The 22,070-nt window shown below is 35.4% G+C and overlaps 2 protein-coding genes across 2 annotated transcripts; one reads left to right on the forward strand and one right to left on the reverse strand.

The window, feature by feature from the left end:
* LOC18589838 (pentatricopeptide repeat-containing protein At3g16610) lies at positions 1,371–4,661 on the forward strand. The gene has a single exon (XM_018126655.1). It carries the CDS (start codon positions 1,381–1,383, stop codon positions 3,988–3,990), a length of 2,610 nt encoding a protein of 869 aa, XP_017982144.1. The 5' UTR covers positions 1,371–1,380; the 3' UTR covers positions 3,991–4,661.
* LOC18589839 (zinc finger CCCH domain-containing protein 56) lies at positions 6,059–9,674 on the reverse strand. Its single transcript, XM_007014990.2, has 2 exons — positions 8,849–9,674; positions 6,059–8,587 (listed from the first exon to the last, which is right to left on the reverse strand). The coding sequence occupies exon 2, from the start codon at positions 8,562–8,564 to the stop codon at positions 6,438–6,440; it is 2,127 nt and encodes a 708-aa protein (XP_007015052.2). The 5' UTR covers positions 8,565–8,587; positions 8,849–9,674; the 3' UTR covers positions 6,059–6,437.

Consider the following 22,070-nt stretch of genomic DNA (forward strand, 5'->3'; position numbering starts at 1 on the left):
TATTTTCTTGTAATTAAAGTTGTAGCAACATGTAGTTCGATAATCCAACCGTCCGATGATTAAAGGAATGTTCACCAATTTTTTTTTTTGAAGTGTGATTGGCCACCTAATTAACATTTATTATTACTAATGAAATCTTAAACATGACTTAAGTTCATTAAAAATAATAAATTAAAATTTATGAAACAAAATTAGCGTTTGGAAGTACGGTTATGCACCCTTCGATATTTGTTCAGAGAACAACATCAAGTAATTATGTGTTATTCTATTTTAGTCTTGAATAATCCTTATTAATTAATTTTTTCCCTTGATTTTTTTCTTATCTTATTTTCTAAATATTGAAAACTTTTCTAAATCTTCCAAACACTTTTGGTTAAAATTAAGGAAAATCTCCTCACTTCAAGAATATTGGAAAAAATTACTTCTTTCCTTAAAAGGGCATTGTCATCAAATTAATTTAGTATTTTTTGAAAAAGGTTTTGGTTTAATATTTTACCTTCTTGCTTCCTTTTGCTTCTTTCCTTTTCTTCTATTTTTTTATGATTTTTTATGCCTTTGATTTGTTTTTTCTTTTTCTTTTTATTATTTTCTGAATTCTTCTTTTTATTCCTATTTTGCATGATTTTATTTTTATTTTTATTATCCTAAATATTTTTACATTATTTTATTCCATTTTCTAAAAATTATCTCTTAGATTAGTCATTTACTACTTTAATTTAAAAAGTTAATGAAAATCATTTGTATAAAAAAAATTTTCTAAATTCTTCAACACTTTTAGTTGAATTTTAAAATTTTTCTCACTTAAAAATTTTCAAGATTCCTTAAAATCCCATAGTTGGTTGATTTGCATTTACTTGAAAACTTAAATGCATAGGGTGCAAGTAAATAAAAAAAAAAAACACATTTCTTCTTTACAAACTCACAATCCCAAAAATTAAACCCTAAAAAGACTTAAAATCCAAAATCCTAACCCATTTTTTCTTCTTCTTTTGTTTTTTTTTTTTTGGTCCCCTTCAATAGAAGAATCCAAGGACGAGAAAAAATGGGATGTCCCTTTCACAAATGCAATTCATGTTTCCTTTTTATTTATTATATATTTTTATTATGACTATTTTATATTTTATTTAGATATTCGATTTTTTTTTCTTTTTTCTTTTTTGTATATGTATTTTTTTAGGAAAAAAAATTTGCAATTTGATGATCTAGCCCAATGTCCAAATAGCCGAACAAGACGCTAAGCCCAACGTTTTGAAATGGGCTTTGAAGAACTTCGCCATGGATAAGGTCCTAATATGGGCCCAACGGCCGGGGCTTAACTGAAAAACAAATTTTAACGGTCACCATTTCTTCTCATTATGCATCTTTTTCCCGCCAAATGAAATGCTGATACCTTTCTCCTTAGGCCTCCATTTTGCTCCCAAGAATACCCATATCAAGGATGACCCACAAAAGGATTGGAATTCATTAATCAAAAACCAAACCAACTTAAAAAATGACCATGCAATTCTCTCTACATATTCCCGCATGGAATCTCTGGGTTTAACACCCAATAGGGCCGCTTTGCCTTTGGTTTTAAAGGCATGTGTGAAGCTAAACGCCGTTGAAACTGGCAAGAGAATACACTTGAGTATTCGAAATACCAACCTGATTGAAGATGTTCGAGTTGGGACTGCCATTATTTATTTTTACTGTAAGTGTGGATTTATTGAAGAGGCGCGTAAGGTGTTTGATGAAATGGTTGAGAGGGATTTGGTTTCGTGGAATGCGATGATATCAGGGTATGCCGGGTGTGGGGAATTTGAGGAAGTGGTTTTTTTGGTGATGAGGATGCAAAGAGAGGGTTTTAGGCCGAATTCGCGGACTTTGGTAGCCATGCTTTTAGCATGTCAGGAGGTTGCAGAAGTGAGGTTAGGAAAGGAGATCCATGGTTATTGTTTGAGGAATGGATTGTTTGATTTGGATCCTCATGTTGGTACTGCTTTGATTGGGTTTTATTTGAGTTTTAATGTCAGGGCCTCGCATACTGTGTTTGATTTGATGGCTGTAAGGAATACTGTTTGCTGGAATGCTATGATTAAGGGGTATTTTGATATTGGAGAATCCTTGAAAGCTTTGAAACTTTTTGAGAAAATGCTCATGGATGGAGTTGAATTTGATTCTGTTACAATGTTGGCTCTTATTCAGGCCTGTGCAGAATTTGGATCTCTTGAATTAGGTAGTCAAATTCACCAAATGGCCATTAAGTGTAGTTTTAGCAATGACTTGTTCATAGTTAATGCATTACTTAATATGTATGCAGATATTGGAAGTTTGAAATCAGCTTGTAAATTATTTGATGTCACCCCCAGACATGATGTTGCGCTTTGGAATTCTATGATATCTGCATATTTTGAATACAGCTGTAATGAGGAAGCCACTAGTTTGTTTGTTCACATGCGAACTGAAGGCAACAAAGAAGATGACAGAACTATTGTTATTATGTTTTCTTTATGTGCTGAATCAGCTGATGGTTTGAGAAAGGGTAAAAGTTTACATGCTTATGCAAGCAAGAGTGGTATGAGGATGGATGTTAATCTAGGGAATGCGATGTTAAATATGTATGCTCAACAGAATTGTATAGATTCTGTCCAAAAGGTTTTTAGTGAGATGAGTAATGTAGATGTAATCTCATTTAACACAGTGATTTTAGCTCTGGCCCGTAACAAATTGGGAAGTGAGGCATGGGAAGTCTTTGGTTTAATGTGGGAATTGGATGTTGAACCTAACTCTTACACAATAATTTCAATCCTTGCTGCTTGCAAAGATGAAACTTGCCTTAATATTGGGAGATCACTTCATGGTTTTGTGATAAAGCAGGGGATAGAAGTAAACGTATCCTTGAACACTGCGCTTACTGATATGTATATTAACTGCGGTGATGAAGCAACAGCTAGGAATCTTTTTGAGAGCTGTCCGGGAAGAGATTTGATCTCATGGAATGCTTTGATTGCCACCTATGTTAAAAACAACCTCGCTCATGAAGCTTTTCTAGTTTTTAGCCGCATGATTTCAGAAGTGGAGCCCAACTCAGTTACAATAATAAATATTCTCTCATCATGCACCCATCTTGCTCATCTGCCTCAAGGTCAATGTTTCCATGCTTATATGCTACGGCAGGAATCGTCTTTAGGTCACAATTTGTCTCTTGGAAATGCTTTTATAACAATGTATGCAAGATGTGGTAGCATGCAAAGTGCTGAAAGAATCTTCAAAACCTTACCAAGGAGAAATATTATCTCATGGAATGCCATCATAACTGGTTATGGAATGCATGGTCGTGGTTCTGATGCTATTCTTGCCTTCTCACAAATGCTAGAGGATGGTTACTATCCAAATGAAGTAACTTTCATATCTGTTCTATCAGCTTGCAGCCATTCTGGTATGATAGAGGAAGGACTGCGGCTCTTTGATTCCATGGTTCATGATTTTCACATCACCCCGCAGCTTGCTCACTATGGATGTGTAGTTGATTTGCTTGGTCGTGCAGGCTGCTTAGATGAAGCTAGAGGGTTCATTGAATCAATGCCCATCAAACCAGATGCTTCGGTCTGGAGAGCTCTGCTTAGTGCTTATAGGGATCATTGTTACACTAAAGAAGCTAAGGCCATTTTTGAAAAAATTGTTGAATTGGACCCAATGAACCCAGGGAATTATGTCTTGGTTTGTAATGCATATGCTGCAGCAGGTCTCTGGTCAGACGTCAGACAAATACGAACATGTCTCAAAGCGAAGGGCCTGAGAAAGCCTCCTGGAATGAGTTGGATTGTTGTTAGAAGCCAGATTCACTCTTTTGCTGCTGGAGATAGATCACACCCAATGGCTGACAAAATCTATGCAAATTTGAATTCCTTGTTGCACTCAATGAAAGAAATTGGATATGTTCCTGATCCTCATTGGATATTGCATGTTGATGAAGAGTACATTCAAAGAGAAGCGAATTGTGGCCTTTAAAGTGACTTTCTGATGGGTGCATGCAATCATCTGATGGATGAAGCATGGTGTTGAATCATGAACTAAATCCTTTTGGTTGCAGACAGTTTTGGAGGATGATGACCTGATTCCCTGCCTAGGTGTGGATATTGTTGAAGCTTGACTAACACTGAGATAAAAAGTTTTGACCTGGTAACTTTTATTCTTCCATCAAATGAAAGAAATTCTTGCAAGATTATGAAGTCTGAATTCTTGGGAAGATCATTTCACATTTAACCATAGACACTGGCAGAAAGGGGTCATATATACGGCAGCTCAGCGTAGTATTTCTAATGTCATACATGCTTCTATCAAAAGAAGGAAAAATTATGAGATTATGGAGCCTAAAATTTTGGGAAGATTGTTACACAGTAACCATGGACATTTGCAGATAGAGGTCATACATAATGCAGGAGGTAACAACGATTTGGCAATGCTAAGCACGTCAAACTTCCTATATTATAAGATTATGTTCACCTTCTGGAAGTAACCACTCACCAATGCAAGACCTTAAGCCTTGTGTTAGTCTTATGTTCTGTATATTCTTCATTACTTCACTAGTTAACTAGGAACATCATAAATAAATGCTGGGTGAACTTGCTTATTCATTATACACATTAATGGAAGCATATGTTTTATTCAAATGTCTTGAATTGTTCCTTTTTCTATCCAGCTGCACTTTCTTTATCCAGATTATTGCTCTGCAGGTTCCTTTAAAATGGAAATATTTCTTGATGCTGACCAATTTTCAGAATCCATTCTGCTTTTCTGTAGCTTTGTGTACTTCTCTGGAATGCCCTTGCATCCAAATCAAAGCCAAGAGGATTAGATTGTGAATATAATCAGCATCAGAGTCAGAAAGTTCACTAATCCAAATAGTTTGATCAAGAACCATCAAGTTTAAAGGGCTTGTTTCTAGGCCAAAATTTAGTCTTTATTTTTTGTCTTAAGTATTTAATTAGAATCATAAAAGTTATGACTATGGTCCTGCCACGCCGCCCTATCCCCACCGGCCAGCCCTCAAAATTGATATAATTGGGAAAAGATCTGCCTATGGGAAGCACTTCACTGCTTCCTCAACTAAACTTCAAAACAATCTTTCAACATGTAATAATGGAAGAGGGAATGCTTTCAACATTCACATTAAGCAATGCTGCTAGATCCAAAAATTAGTTCAGAACAATCAAGAGCCAAAGAATAGCAGGTGTAACAGTATTGTCCTAAAATTCATTGAGATATGTATGGTGTGTATCGAAATTTTAGTGTATTGTACGATATTAATAACTATGATTGTAAGTTGAAATGTCAACTAAAATTGATCATGTCACTAAAAAAGAATATATTCAACAATTAAAATTTCAAATTCTAACATGAACCCAACTTAATGAAATTTAAAAAATTGAAAAAAATCTTTTTTTTTCTGTAATTCAAAAAAAAAACTAGAAAAGACAGTAATGAAAATTCAGTTATCAAAAAGAAAGGTCCCAATAGAATATTGTGATTCACTTCTAGGCCCCAGCATCACCTTTATCTAGCAGAAAGGTCCCAATTGAATATTATGATTCACTTCCAAGCCCCAGCCTCATCCTTTTATTGCAGTTCTTGTTAAAACCTGATCCTTTCGCTCAATCAAGGACAAAGCCTAAAACATGAACAATGTTAGGCAAACCATTAAGATCAATCCTTTCATAATTGAGCAAGTTGGCCTAGAATGGTGTGAGTGGGTAGACACTAGACATCTTATCTGAACTCTACATGGTACCTTAAAGCCCCATTGTCTGAAAAGTAGGGTCCCTATCTCATATCTCTTTTCTTTAATGAATATTTTACATCACATCTTTCTGCCTAAGAATACTAAATTCCTCATCCCCACAAACAATCTCTCATTAAAGATTGAAGATATTCTAAACAAATTTACTTTCCACCTTCCCATCAATGATCCCCACCCTAAAGATTAAGATACAACTCATCATCCATTCCCCAAGCTTTTAACAGAAATGGAGAATGAAACAAGCCAAAGCAAAGCGAAAAAGAGGGAAAGATGGGAAAAGGACCCAACAAATTGACAACATACTATTGAAAAAGAAATCTTCAACCTGTTGAATTCCATTGCAAATTCATATGCAGAAACAATAGATTCAAATAATAATAAAACAATAGGATGGCAACATGTCAATGGAACATGTAACTTATTCTACAAACAAAGAATTTGAAGGAAAATTGCAGTGAGAAAATTTCCTGACCCAGGGCTGGTATTCTCATCCCTTCTTGACTTGTTCTGTGATGGCAATAAATAAATGGGGATAATACCTATTCCTTTCTCTGTACATTGTCTTCCTCTATCTTGTTAATTCCCATATCACCAACCAACCAAATAATAAACAATTCAGTTTTAATAAACCAGCTTGGCAAAAACAATAATGTTTTCACTAAGCCATAATCTTATCAAGCTTCAAGAGCTCATGCCATGCTCCAAAAGTTGCGTGATCACCGAAATCACTATGGGAGTTAGAGCCCTCAACAGAAAGCGTCTGGCTTGAGGCTGCAGCTGTGGCCAAAGCAGATGGAGATTCCTTCACCAGTGATTGAACCCACGAAACTGCAGGTTCCATATCATGATGTCCAAGAGAACATGATTTACAAAACTGACCTAATTCATCTTCTTGAACTGACCAATCTACTTTATCATTGGGGGTCTCCCGTTTTGACCAAGAATTTACAGGGGAACCAACAGTACCTTTTGATTCTAAATCATCTGAGAGCTTATATTCAAGTTCCTGTGAGCTTAGGCCGCGAAACTGCTTCTCAAGATTAGTATGAGCAGAAAACCGAGAGTTCAATGGGGATAAAGGCTCCACGTGCCAAGGTGAAAATCTTTCTGACAAGGAAGCATCAAATGCAGACTGCGAAAGAGGGTGATCATTCTTTGGAGAGAAGATGTTTGTTTTGATTGGAGATAACACCCTTTGCTGTTGGTGTAGCTGATTCAGAAGCACAGATTTATGCGCAGAAGATAACATAGGCATAGCAGTCACTTGATCAGGATATTGAGGAGAAGAGAACTCAGTCAAAAAAAGCCCATCTAAATTTGCAGACTTAGTAACCAAGTGTGGTTGTGAAAGACAGGACAAACTATTAAGATGCTGTTGCTGATGCAAATCAAAATTCGGTGACATATTAAGCTCCATTGCAGGCATGTCTCTTGCATTGAAAGAAGACTTCAAACGGCTTGCTTGAATATTGCTGCCAGGCAGATGCAAAGTTGGCACATGTTGTTGAGGCCAACCTACGGGTGACTGACAAATACCATTTGCAGAAGGTGACATGGCTGGAGAAAATGGAGACATTGACATTGCACACAACGCTGAGGGAGAACCAGGCAAAAGGTTCATGGCTGCAGCCCTATCCATTGTAGTCACAGCAGAGGCAGCGGATTGAGGAGACTGAATACACATTCCAGAGGACACATAAAGTGGTCGCAGTTCCTCAGGTCTATGGGCAAAGAAGCAGACACGACGATTGCAAGTTGTCCCATCTTTGCAGAGCCGAGTTCTGTACTGGGCAGGGTGCAGCCAGGATTCGAAAACACCATGAGCATATTCACATAAATCTCCACGCTTACAGGTCCCTTTACGAAAATCAGGACATGGCACGCCACTATAATGAAACTTTCTTGGGTCTCTTCTTCGAGCATTTTCACCTGGATGAACAAAAGGACACTCTGTCCAATCATGGGAATAAGCTCGGGAACAAGGTCGGATCTTAAATGAGAACATACGAAACTCATCAGTGCCGTAAATGCTGCTCTTAATATCAGGAATAGATGGATCAACAGGATACTCCTTCCTGTCTGGAGCAGAAGAAATATTGTTATCAGCAGGCTTACATGTAACTAAAGATATCTTTGCATCTGATACAAGGGATGAGGAACCACTACCCAGAGAAGTTGAGAGGGACGATGAACTAGATCTCAAACTAACAGTCAACTCATGCAAATTCTCAAGACAAACAGAAGCGGCATTATTTAAGAGCTCTTCAAGGGCTACTTTCATCTGGGGCATATTCCAAGGAGAAACAATAACATCGAAGGGGCGATGTCCATTGGCATCAGTAAGACAAGGATCAGCACCAGCAAGTAAAAGCAACTTGACCACCTCAACAGCTCTAATAGATCCACCAGAAGCAGCACAGTGAAGAGCAGTGCTCTTATCTGGGCCACACGAGAGATTCACTTCTACCTCTGGTAAAGAAAGAATTAAGTTCACAACATCAACACTACCATATTTAGCAGCAATCATTAACGGAGTTCTACGCTCCACCACTATTTGTTTCGTACACTTACGTCGACCATACCAAAGTCCAACCTCACCAACCAAAGAAACATCCCTTATAGATCTCTGAAATCCCTCAACATCATTATCAGCAGCAAACTCAAGCAAGACAGAGAACGAACATTCACTACCTACCGCTCCAGTTAGACAATCCATTGTTTTGGTTTCCAGAGACGAGGATGGAGCAGTAGTCTTCATATTTAACTGCTCTAGACCGCCACACATGCTTCAATCCAATCCATCAGAAACTGAGAATAACAAAATCCATCAAAAAATCAAAACACCAACCAACAAGAACAAGCAAATAGCAGTGAAAACTATTTCAAATCATATACAATTCCCAAATAACAGTTCTCTGGCATCAATGCAACTGCAAAGGGAACAAATTAAGATAAAACAAAGCATAAAAGAGCGATCCGCCCCCCCCCCCCCCACCCCCCCCCCAAAAAAAAAGCAACTTCAAGTTATTGTGAAACAGAAAAAACGAAAAGAAAATATCATTCACTAACCTGGATTTCGAAGAGAATTATCAGAAAAATTATCAATGGAGATTAGGAACTGGGGTATATATAGGAAAAGAAGGACTAAATTAGAAAAAGGGGACAAATCAATTTTTCCGGAAATCTTGATTTGCTAATAAGTAAAGCTTTGGAGTAACCTAAAAACAAGCTCATTTTGAAAATACTTTATAATTCCAAATTTTTAACAATAAATCAAGACTCGAATTTACAGGGCTTAACTCAAAAGAAAGAAAAAATTTAAATTTATATTCTAGAAAGTGGTAATTGTTGAAAATATAACTTCTAGAAATTGAGGGTGTAATTACGAAAATTCAATGAACAAGAAAATCAATGTGATTAGTAAGAAAAAGAAATAATGAAATTTTCAAACGAGAACCTCAATGGTTATTAAAATTAATAAATGAATTCCATATCAGGCTGAGTCATACTAACATTGCATTGCATAGCTGCTCAAGAAAAAAGCTATTTGACATTCAAATATCTTTGACTTTTCCATTTTCTCGCCAACCAAACATATTTAAAACCAAAAAAAAAAGGAAAGAACTGGTCAAGCAATCGTTCAACTTTGCAAGAATCATATAAGAATTCGATTAAACAAATCTTAAACTAAATTCAAAACCAAAAAAAAAAATTTAAAAATTGGGGGAAAAAAAAGAAATAAGAAAAGCACAGCTTGCTTGTTCTGAGATTTTGAGATGGTAACTGCACCAAACTGTTCGGAGATAACAGGAGAGAATGCAAGAAGAAGAAGAAAGGGAGCGAAAGTTAATTTCCATTGAAGGAAGTCTAGAAAGATAAAGGTCAAAATGCAAAATTTTGCCAAGAAATTAAATGGAGGGTTAGGAGGGAGGGTGAGTTCAATTTAAATTTAAATTTTTTCCAAGGTAGGGAGGGTGACCGGGTGAGAGTGGGGTAGGTGACTGAGAATTGTAGGGATTGGTGACCGGATAAAGCGGTGGACAGTGACCCACTGACGGGGTGCCCTTTTTATATCCTTTTAAAAATTGGGGCCCGGTGAATCGGAGCCTTCGGTGGAGCGGATGTCGGGTGAGCCTGATTCTTCCAACGGCGTTAAATAAGTCAATTTGGTCAAAAGGAAACCTCTCTCTCCCCATCCGTCACAACGGGACGGTTTCTTTTTCTTTTCTTTTTTATTTATTTGAAAATTGGGAGTAGGGTGATTTTTTTTTTCTTTTGGTTTAATAAGCAGGCAGAACAATTATAGGTATATATTTAGATTTTTTAATTAATTAAATTTAAATATTTTATGTCAAATTTGAAAATTGAAACTTTTTATGGTTAAGATTACTATTTTATTTTATAAATTCTTTGAAACTTATATCAAGCTTGTACATCAAGATTTATATTAAATACTTTTATTTTATTTAAAATTATTATGATTATATATTATAATGTAAATTGACATGTCGGATTTATAAAAATATATAATTACTAAAAATATATGAAAGTACATTAAGTACATGATTTCTTTCGTTAATAATTTAATTAAAACGATTTTTACAAAAATATATATTATTGATGGGGCGAGGCAACTAGATATAAATAGGAGGAAAATTCATGGAGGTAGAACAGGGGCAAAAATTTAACATCAATCTCGTCTGGTTGCATTGTAATACCTAAACACATATATGCCAACAAAATCCACTAAATTTTGCATTTAATTCAATGATACATATGTGTATTTCTTATTTAAAAAGAGTTGAGTTTAAATTTTCACTCTTTTCAAAAATTGTATTTGATCAAAAATATTAATTTTTTAATAAACCAAATTTTGAAGTAATTTTTTTTACCAATTATATTATTTTATAATACACATTTAATCACAAGAAAAAAATAACGGAAGAAAATCAAACCCAATCAGAGAATATTTTACTTAAAATCTTGCTTAAAAAAAATTCAAACCCCAACTTATTTAGAAATAATTAAAACCTAAAACGTGATTTATTTGAGTAAGCCTAAAAGTATTACAAGGTAATGCATTGGAGATTAGTTTCAGTAAAATGTCATAATAGAATAGTTCAAACCAAGACTACTTAAACTCTTCTTGTTGAAAATGATGTTATTACAGTCTTCATTGTTCAATTATAACTTTGGAAACAAGGCAGCCTAGGGATGATGCTTGATATTAGGCTAGATTAGATTAGATTTAAAATCACCAATTTCATTACCCATTTTAATTTCCAAGACTATCACAATATATATGGCTGCACTTAAACAAATTTATTATCCTTTTGCTTTTTTTATTTTTTTAAAAGTTAAGACTGATTCATTTCATCATAGGATGAATCTCACATACAAAAGCAGGGAAGTGTTCTAACTAGATGATGTTAGCTGAGTCACTAACCCTGAAATGGCTAACAAAAAAACAACCATCAGTAAACATGTGCAGCTATACAGAATTCACAGAACCTAAACCATAGTAGAAATCTATACACTTTGAAAGTCCTCAGCAGGTTAACATTACAAACAGATCTTGGAACAATTCTCAAAATATCTATCAACAATAGAAAGGTAAGATTGGCAAACATAATCTGCAGGCTTGTTTTTCTTCTTACTTCTCCATTTGCTCAAAGGGTCAAAATCAAGGTCGATAACTACCATAATACTCTGAATCTCAAGAATCTCACGGATCTCACGGATAAATGCAAAGCAGTTCAATCGGTCTCTCAACACCCAGTTTTACCAAATTATTTGCCCTATCATTTCCAAATCTTGGAATATGTCTTATCTGCCAACCAATGACCTTCACTTTAAGTGTTTTAATCTACAAAATAAGTTGCTTCAATTTCCAAGGGGATGAATCTGGATTATCCACCCATGTCATTGCATTTTTAGAGTCACTTTCAATAGTGACCCCACCTAATGACACCTAAGGAAAAGCCAAAAAAATCACCATGGCCTCACGTATTGCCAGCACTTCAGCTATATTCACATCCCCCCACCCTGCCTTTTTTTAGAAAACCACTTTAACCATCCCTTTATCATCTCACATAATCCCCTCAATACCTAAATGCCTTAAGCATCTTCTAGCAACCCCATCTGTGTTAAATTTAAACCACCTTATAGGCGGACACTCCCATAAACCATCGCATTCGTATGGCGACCCTTAGCTGCTGCCTTCAACATAACAGGTGATCTAAAATTGTCTAGAATAGAAGGGTTCTCATTATGCCACTTGGATTTAGCCTACCATGCCACCTTAATTTTAGTGGTATCCAACACTTTTATTAAATCCCACACATTCCCTTCAAACACCATTTCATTCCTAAAGAGCCAAATAAACCAAACAATGATAAAGAAAGACATTCTCCAAATTTTCTTCTTAAGCACCTCAACAAAGCAAGAGTTCCAAGCCACAAAGAAAGCTCTAGATCCCTTAGCATACACCCAAAAACCCCCCTCATTCCTTAAACCAAGAACACCATACTTTCCACGATTCAACATAAGTAAAGAAGAGATGGCTTACTGATTCCACTTCCATATTGCACAACACATAGCAAGTCGAATCCCTTTGCAACAGGTTTCTTTTAGCAAGTTCTTCTTTAACTACCACATTCCTTAATCATTTGCCACACGAACAGCTCCACCTTTAGAGGTTAAGGCCAACCCATACACTGCTCCATGAGTCCACATTCGACTCGTTGTTGTGCAACGCCACTCTGCAAAAGGAATTAGGAGAATAACATCCACTTGAGGTAAACTTCCATATCAATTTATCCTTACTCTCATAGTCAAGGTGGATGTGTTTGATACATTCATTAAACTGGCCCCAAGCGTCTGTCTCCCAACCAAGAACTCTTCTCCTAAGATCTACATGCCATTACCATTGTCTATTCTCCCACGACCCTGTTGCCACAGACTTTACTAGATTTATTAATGGCAAGAGCAAAATTTCGTGGAAAAGCAATACGCAGGATAATGCCATCCATCCACTCATCATCCCGAAAGTTAATGTTGGCACCATTCCCAATCAAGTATCCCATACCTGCACACAAAAAAGAAGATAAATTCCCAGAAGGGGTTACTGAGCAAATAATGTTCCTCAAAATAGAGAAGATCGACTCCCTCTTGAGATGAATGGAATGAGACTTATACTATCCCCTCCCCTAATTTTTGGCAATAATCACATCTCTCCATAAGCTCTCTCTCTCCTTATTATATCTCCAAATCCATTTATTCAACAACGATCTATTCTTTAACTGAAAATCGATAAAACAAAGTCCTCTACCTTGTTTGAAGTTACAAATTGTGTCCTAGTCCACCCAATGCTAGTACCTCATCTCCTTAGAGCCATTCCATAAAAACCTTCAAAAGATCTTATCCAATTCCTACTTAATTCCCTTTGGCATCTTAAATAAGGACATAAAGTAAAATGGAAAGCTCTCAAGCACCGACTTAATCAAGGTGACTCTCCCACCTATTGATAAAAAATTTGATTTCCACCCTGCAAGCCTAGTTTCGAACTTTTCAATAATTGGGCTCCAAATGTTTTTAGAGAATGCTTTTGGAGGTATACTTTGCACCGAGTGGAAGACCCAAATAAGTCATAGGTAGGGACCTACCCAAGCAAGGGATTCTACTAGCCCATGATTCCACACCATCTCCATATTTAATACCATACAAACTACTCTTGTGAAAGTTAATCCTCAGTCAGGATATCACTTGAAAACACCTCAACACCCTTTTAATATTAAGAACACTATCAAGGATCGGTTTGCTAAAAATCATAGTGTCATCAGCATATTAGAGATGTGAGATTACCATTCCTCTATTCCCAATCTCAACACCTTGACACATACCATTGAGCACAGCCTTATTCATGAGAGCACTAAACATTTCTGTAACTATGTTGAACAAAAATGGCCATAGCTGACACCCTTATCTTAGTCCTCTCCTCATTTTGACTAGTTTAGATGGAGATCTGTTGATAAGCATTGGACTATTGTAGATGAGATACAGTTAGTAATCCATCATCTCCATTAATCTCTGAACCCCTTTCTCATCATAACATCAAGAAAACACCAATTCACGTTGTCATAAGCTTTCTCAAAATCCACTTTGAAGAAAACTCCCCCTTGCCTGCTCTTTTTAAGAAAGTCAACAATTTTGTTTGCAATCAATGCACAGTCTGTAATTTATCTTCCCTTGATGAATGTAAATTGATTCGGCCCCATTACATTTCCAATAACCATTTGTAGCCTATTCGTAAGGACTTTTGCAACCATTTTGTAGACACTCGTTACCAAACTGATAGGCCTAAACTCATTCAACGTTGTAGGATTATTGCATTTGGGAATCAACGTAATAAAAAAGGAATTAATCCTTTCATCAAAGTTGCCCATATCGTGAAACTTCTTCATAAACACCATAACATCATTCTTGATCATGGGCCTTTAAGCCTTAAAAAAGTTTAAATTGAAGCCGTTAAGCCCTTGAGCCTTATTTCCATCATAACTAAAGATGGCATCTTTGACCTCCTCTTCAGAGAACTGACTCTCAAGCTCACCAACAACTTGCTTTGTTAACCTCCTAAGGTCCACCTTCCAATCTTTAATAGCAACCACCGATCTATACCCATAAAGCTTCTCGAAATGTCTAGCCACATCTTTTTTGATTAAAGAGGGATCAACCATAATAGTGTTATTAACTCTTATCCTGTCAATAAAGTTCCTTCTCCTATGTGCAGACGTAACAACAAGAAAAAACTTAGAATTTTTATCCCCTTCAAAAAATCATTTTTGCCCTCGATTTCTAGTACCATGACCTTTTTTCAGCTCTATACAGTGACCACAATTCGACTCTCATTCTGTTAACTTCTTTCTAAACTTATTCTCTCTCCTATTATTCTACCAATTTTAAATATTTCTTTGAATATTTTCTTCTAGATCCTTAATCTTAAATTGAGCATTGGCCCATTTTATAGACTGCCAATTCTTGATCACCAATTTGGTAAGCCTCAATCTCTACCAAATCTCACCTTTGCCCCCATGCTTGAAATTAGTCTCTTTCCAAGTTTTTGAAAAAACCTCCTAGAAGCCTTCATCCGTCATCCAATGATTAACGAACCAGAAAGATTTGGGCCCCAATCCATTTCATTAACACCCAACAGCATCGGATTATGATTTGAGAGTAAGGATGGCATACACCACTGTCTAATGTTTTGAAACCTCCTGATCACTGATTCAGCAAGTAAGAACGTATCTAACCTACTAACCTCTTCCCGATTGTTACACTAGGTATATTTATCTCCTCCATGCATAAGGTCAATTAACCCTACTTGATTAATGAATTGGTGAAATAATTCCATTTCTTTGTCATTGGTAGTGACACCCAACCTTTCATCTATTTTCAACACTACGTTGAAATCACCACCAAGGCACCAAAGACAATCTGTTGGTCCCAAGTAAATGTGCTAGAAAGGGGTGAATAGCATTATTTGGTTTTTGGCAAGATGAGGAACTAATCTGAAAAGCAATGAAAATAAAAACAGAGTAGACAATGCGCAAGAATTTAAAGTGGTTTGGTCCAAGACCTACATCCACTACCTTGATTATTCAACCAAGGATTTTCAAACTAATCCATTATGAAAGGTGAAATTCACAAGCTTTCACCAAGCTTTTACAATGGCTTTTACCAGGCTCAACCAAAACCTTTCACAATAGTTTTTACCGGGATCAATTCAAACCCAACACCTAACTTTTCAAGGCTAAGTTAGAACCTATCCTCAATCAAGCAATCCCAGCTTGAATCAATCCCTTAGAGTGACTCGCTCACTCTAAGAATACAAGAAGAGAAGTGACAAGAGTGTACCTATGATCACATAGTTGATCTAAGTGGTATAAAGTGAAGTACAGATCACAATTACAAAGATAGAAGTTGAGTGTAATAAATGAGCAGAGAATATTTGTAGATTTTTCAGCTCTTTTTGTGTTATTGGTAGCTTTCAATACATTTCTAGCCGTTAGAAGTCCCTTTTATACTTGAAAAATCATCTTTGATTTGAGTTAGATAGTTTTTGACCGTTGAAAATAGTTTGGTAGCAATTCTAGCCGTTAATCTGTCTTTTAATGCACAATTCAAATTTTCTGATAGAATACTCTTAATTGACTAACTTATGTCTTAGTCAACTAAGTTGTCTCTATTTTCTGTTTCTAGTTTCTGACGATGAAAACTTATTCGACTAACTTATTTCTTAATCGACTAAGTTGGTTCTGTCTTTCAATACTCATCAGCCCGTCAACTTTTGGTTTGAATCTTAGTTGACTAACCCTTCATTAATCGACTAAGGGGCTTCTGTTTTATTGATCTATTATGACTTCCTTATTCTTGTGCTCTTTGATATGTGCATTTGAAAGATTGATTAATTATTTGCATACAATTTTTGTCCTGCGCACTTAAGTAAAAATATTGGACACAAATGAATGGGAATGTTTTATTATCATCAAAAACTAATGGAGCCAACAATCTCCCTCTTTTTGATGATGACAAAACATTCCTTGGTTAACAGCACAGTGTCCTTTTAATCTTTTTAGTTCTGCACAAAATGGAGATTTTCCTCCCTTTAAGTGTGTGCTCCCTCATAGTGTGTGCATAGTTTTATTATTCATCTTAACATGTTTTTTATCTTTTCATATAGAAAATGACATGTAAGGGTTTAAATTTTTGACAGAATATATTTACACAGGCTTATGGAATAATAAGCAGCAAGTGACAGGATGACAGAACATTATTACTACTTTAGCTTGCTATCTGTCATATTGTTTTCAAACTTAATTCATCCAAGACTAAATGCCATTAACCATCCAGTCAAAAATATCAGCATTCATATTTATTTTTCATCCAAATTTCACTCACAATATCATATTAAAGATTCAATCATCAACATAACAATATAATATCAGCACCAAATCTTTAAATAGCAGCAGAAACTTAATAATAGATTTAAATGTTTAGTCATCAGCTTATCATCATTGCATTCATTCACAATCCAACCAAAATATCATGAGAATAAGTTTTCAGTACATTATCAGAATAAGTTCTCAACACACTTTCAGCATCAGTCATCAGCAACAAAATAAAATAAATAAACAGTGTCTCAGCACAATGATCAGTATCCAATTTTCAATAAACTACCATAGACCATCTATCACAGACAACCTAGTTAGATTCAACACCCTAAATTTCACCTAGATTTTTGGTACCTCTACCCTAACATTTTTTTTAATTTTTTTTCCCTTTCCCTTAGCTTTCCACTTTTCCCTCTTTTTGGCATCATCAAATCTCAAGGATGCTTAATCATCTTCTGAAGAGGATGAGGGAGAGGATTTATCAGTGAAATATTTTACATTGAGGGGTTCAAGAGAAGGTTCTGGTGGTGATTTTTATGGTAAAGGTTCAAGTGAGGATTTGTCAAAAACTTCCAGGGGTTTTTTAGGAGAAGAGATAGTTGCTAGTCTAGCCTTTTCACCAATTCTGGAAGATTTTCTCCTTTTGAGGAATTTGGTCTTGGTTGCCATTCTCTTGATGCCTTTACTTGGTGGTTTTGATTTAGCCTGCGGAGCTGCAGTAGCTTTCTCTTTTTCTTTCCCAGTCTACTTCTCTACTGTGTGTGCTGGTGCAAATATGGCTTGCTATGTTTTTGGTTAAGCTGCTTCTTTCTCAGCTTGCTCCTTATGAACTATTTGATGAAAAAGACCTATGATTGAAACCTCTTCAGAATGTGGAGGAGATGATTGAGGTTCTGGTTGTGGATTTGAAAAGGTGGAGAGGTGCCATCAAGAGATCCAAGAACTTCAGTCCACTTATTTGATTCTTTTTCTTTCTCAAGCTCAGCTTTAGGGTCAATCACTGGTTTAACATCTTTATCTTGAGGAACAGGGCCTTCAAAACTCTCAGTTGGGAAGGCAAGGCCTTTAGCAGCTTCCCCTGTTGGTGCTGGGCTTGGAGTTACTGAAGTGTCCTCAACTGCAAGCTCAGTAGTAGATTTCCCTTTTTCCTTTATCATATTTTCAATCTCTGCAAGTCTTTCTTCCATTTTCACAATTTTTGAAGATTGCTCTGTAAACTTCCCATCCATTCTCATCAACAAATTGAATATCATTTCATTTGAAAATGGTAAGCGTGTTGCGTCTGTCTGTGCTGGTATTGTAGAGACTTTGGGTGATTTAACAAGAGTTTCTCCATCTAACTTGTAACCTATCTTTAGCAGACTACCTAAATAGATAGCCTGGTCTCTACTCTTTACCAGGTCTATTTCATACCTTTGGTCCAAATTCCTTTCTTCTGTACTAGTGTAGTAATGATATTTCCATATGGCAGATTATCTTGTACCCTGTACAGGCTCTTCTCAATCTTTCAACCATAAATCGACCTAAATTCAAGGGAGTACCATTGAATGTATGCTCCATTAGCCATAAGTCCCGAATGCTAATGTAGCTAAAACTACCATTTCTACCATGAATGTTTGCTACTATAAAATAATGCAAAATCTTAATTTGAGAACTGGTAATCAGGCCGATATGACTTTTTGAGGAGTATTTTTCCTTCCTCCCTGTAATTATTTCCCACAAGGAGAATGGGTCATAATTTTCAGGAAAGTCAAACTTTTTTTCCTCACATTCGATTTTAAGTAAACTTCCTAGATCAACAACAGTTACAGTAAATTTCTTTCCATTTAAAAACACATTCAGGCCATCATCAAGATAATCATCAGGCTCCTCTAGTTCATCCTTGTCAATTTCTATACTTGAATAAAATTCTTTTACCAAGTTAGTACTATAGGATCTATTCTTAAATATGTTAAACTCCTTTAGTTTTAAATCCTCAAAATAATCAGATAAGCTTGTTTGAATTTCTAGAATTTCATCGAAACTATCCCAATCAATGTATTTTCCACAAGTAATGAAAGCATTCTCTAATTTCTTGTATCTATCTTCATGTGCTTTATTCCTAAACTTAGAAGATGAGGTGTTACCTTTCTTATATGATTTTTCTTTCTCTTTCTTCTTCTCTATTTTCTGTTCCTTTTCCTTCTGTATTTTTTTAGATTTTTCACTCATTGATACAGACCCAATTTTTTATTTTTATTTTTTGTATTTCTACTTGCATGCCTTCTTCGAGTGGTTGTTTTCCTTTCTTTTTCTTAACAATCTCTTTGGTCACAGAGGTTTTTTCCATTTTGGATTTGAGAAATTTCAGATTGAGGGTTTTGAGAATCTGAGTGGAGAGGGTTTCAGTTTTGGGTGAATCATTTCAAAATAGAGATAATGTAGAGGAAATGAGTTAATGGGCAGTTTGATTTTTCCAAAAACCATCTGTCTCCCCCTTAAATACTGTTAGTTTTTCTCTTGTTCAAAATTCAAACTTTGCCTCCTATTTTATTTTTCATCTAGGTAGTATTTTCTACCCATTCTTTTCACTCGGTATACTGCTTCTGTTCACTATTTTATTCTTTTTCTCTTCTAACTAACTAAGTCTTATTATTTAAAGAGACAGAATACTCTTAGTTGACTAAATGCCTCTCTTAGTCAACTAAATGCCTACTGTCCTTTGGAAAAATTTTAAAATTTTTCCTAAACCTCCTACATACTAATCATTCCTAAATTTCTTCTAATCTCACAGAATCTATCCTCATTTAAGGGTTTTGTGAAGATGTCTGTTAATTGATGTAAAGTATTTACAAACTCAATTTTAATGTCACCTTTAACTACATGATCTCTAACAAAGTGGTGTCTAATCTCAATATGCTTAGTCCTAAAATGTTGCATAGGATTTTTTAAAATATTGATTGCACATGTATTGTCACAATATATTGGTATGTTATTCATTGACATTCCATAGTCTTTTAGTTGTTGTTTAATCTATAAGATTTGAGCACAACAGCTGCTTAGATATACATATTTTGCTTTTGCTGTAGACAGAGTAACTGAAATTTGCTTTTTCCTAGACCAGGACACAAGCATACTACTTAGAAATTGGCAAGTTCCACTGGTGCTCTTTCTATCTATTTTGCTGCCAGCAAAATCAGCATCTGAATATCCAACTAAGCTAAAGGATGATTCTCTAGGGTACCATATGCCTAACGTTTGTGTGTCTATAAGGTATCTAAAAATTCTTTTAACAGCAGTCATGTGTGATTCTTTGGGTTGAGCTTGAAAACGAGCACACAAACACACACTGAATTGTATATCAGGCCTGCTGGCTGTTAAATAAAGAAATGATCCGATCATAACTCTATAGAGCTTTTGATCAACATCCTTTCTTTTTTTATCTAAATCAAGTCTGGTGGATGGACTCATTAGTGTACAAATTGATTTCATCTTTAGCATATCAAACCTTTTAAGCATGTCTTGAGCGTATCTTTCTTGATTGATGAAGATTTCTTTCTCACTTTGTTTGATTTGAAGCCCAAGAAAATACTTCAGCTCACCTATCATGCTCATCTCAAATTCCTTCTGCATTTCTTTAGCAAAATTCTTGCATAATGCCTCATTGGTTCCACTAAACACAATGTTATCCACATAAATTTAAACAATAATTAAATCTTTTAAATATCTTTTGATAAATAATGTTGTATCAATACTACCTCTAACATAACCTTTTTTAACCAAAAATTTTGAAAACCTCTCATACCAAGCTCTAGGAGCTTGTTTCAATCCATACATAGCTTTGTGAAGTTTGAAAACATGATCTAGTTTTTCATAGTCCTCAAACTTGGGGGGTTGCTCAACATAAACTTTTTCTTGGATGAAACCATTTAAAGAATGCACTCTTTACATCCATTTGGAATAACTTAAAGTTCATGAAGCAAGCAAATGCAAACAGTAATCTTATAGCTTCTATCCTAGCAACAGATGCAAAGGTTTCATCATAGTTTATTCCTTCCTCTCAGTTATATCATTGGCCTACCAACCTAGCTTTATTTATAACTACATTCCCTTGCTCATCTACCTGATTTCTAAATACTCATTTTGTTCCAACAATAGAGTGGTTTATAGGCCTAGAGACTAATGACCATACATGGTTTCTTTTGAATTGATCAAGTTCCTCTTGCATGGCCAATATCCAGCTTTTCTCTTTTTCTGCTTCCTCAAATGTTTTAAGCTCAATTTGAGAAATGAAAGCTGAAAACTCACAAGTCTCTCTTATTGCTCTCCTAGTTTTAACACCTTGTGAAATATCACCTATGATTAGTTCTTGTGGGTGATCTTTTGCATATCTCTAACTCCTTGGAAGGTCATTTTGCTGATTTTCAGTTCTTTGTAGGGTTTCAATGGGTGGAGGTTCTGTTTCTCTTCCTAGGAAATTTTTTTCATTGTTTTTCTTATCATTTAAACTCATTTCTTCTATTTGTTTTTCAAGATCATCCGTATCATTTTCATCATCAGAAATTTCCTTTTGCAAGGTACTGGATTCATAAAAAACTACATGGATGGATTCTTCAACCGTTAAAGATCTTTTGTTGAAGACTTTATAGGCTTTTGAGTTTAATGCATATCCTAGAAATATAGCTTCATCACTCTTTGCATCAAACTTTCCTAAAGGTTGTTTACCATTGTTCAATATAAAACACTTACAGCCAAAGCTTCTAAGGTGAAAAATATTTGGTTTCCTACCTTTGTACAGTTCGTATGGAGTCTTTGATATCATGACTCTTATGGATACTTTATTAAGGATATAAGCTACTGTATTAACAGCTTCTGTCCAAAAATATTTAGGTAGATTATTTTCACATAGCATAGTTCGAGCCATTTCCTTCAAGGTTCGATTTTTTCTCTCTACAACTCCATTTTGCTGGGGTGTTCTAGGTGCAGAAAAATTATGATCCAACCCCTTTTCATTACAAAAGTTCTCAAATTCATCTTCTTCAAACTCACCTCCATGATCACTTCTAATACTAACTATAGCTAGTCTTTTTTCATTTTTAGCCTTCCTATAATGACTTATGAATGTTGATAGAGCATCACTTTTATGAGCAAGGAAATACACCCAAGTGTACCTAGAGTAGTCATGAACTATTACAAAGCCATAAGATTTTCCTCCTAGACTAGTTGTACTTATTAGACCAAATAGATCAATCTGCAGTAATTCAAGAGGTCTAGATGTGGAAACAACTTTCTTGGTCTTAAAGGATGTTCTAACTTGTTTTCCTAGTTGGCAAGCATCACATATATTATCATTTTCAAACTTA

This window comes from Theobroma cacao, chromosome 9, assembly GCF_000208745.1.
Source record: "Theobroma cacao cultivar B97-61/B2 chromosome 9, Criollo_cocoa_genome_V2, whole genome shotgun sequence".
NCBI classification, from domain to species: domain Eukaryota; kingdom Viridiplantae; phylum Streptophyta; class Magnoliopsida; order Malvales; family Malvaceae; genus Theobroma; species Theobroma cacao.

What these genes read in the sequence shown, in the direction of transcription:
- LOC18589838 (XM_018126655.1), top strand. Translation starts at nt 1,381, where the DNA reads ATGCTGATACCTTTCTCCTTAGGCCTCCATTTTGCTCCCAAGAATACC.
- LOC18589839 (XM_007014990.2), bottom strand. Translation starts at nt 8,564, where the DNA reads ATGTGTGGCGGTCTAGAGCAGTTAAATATGAAGACTACTGCTCCATCC.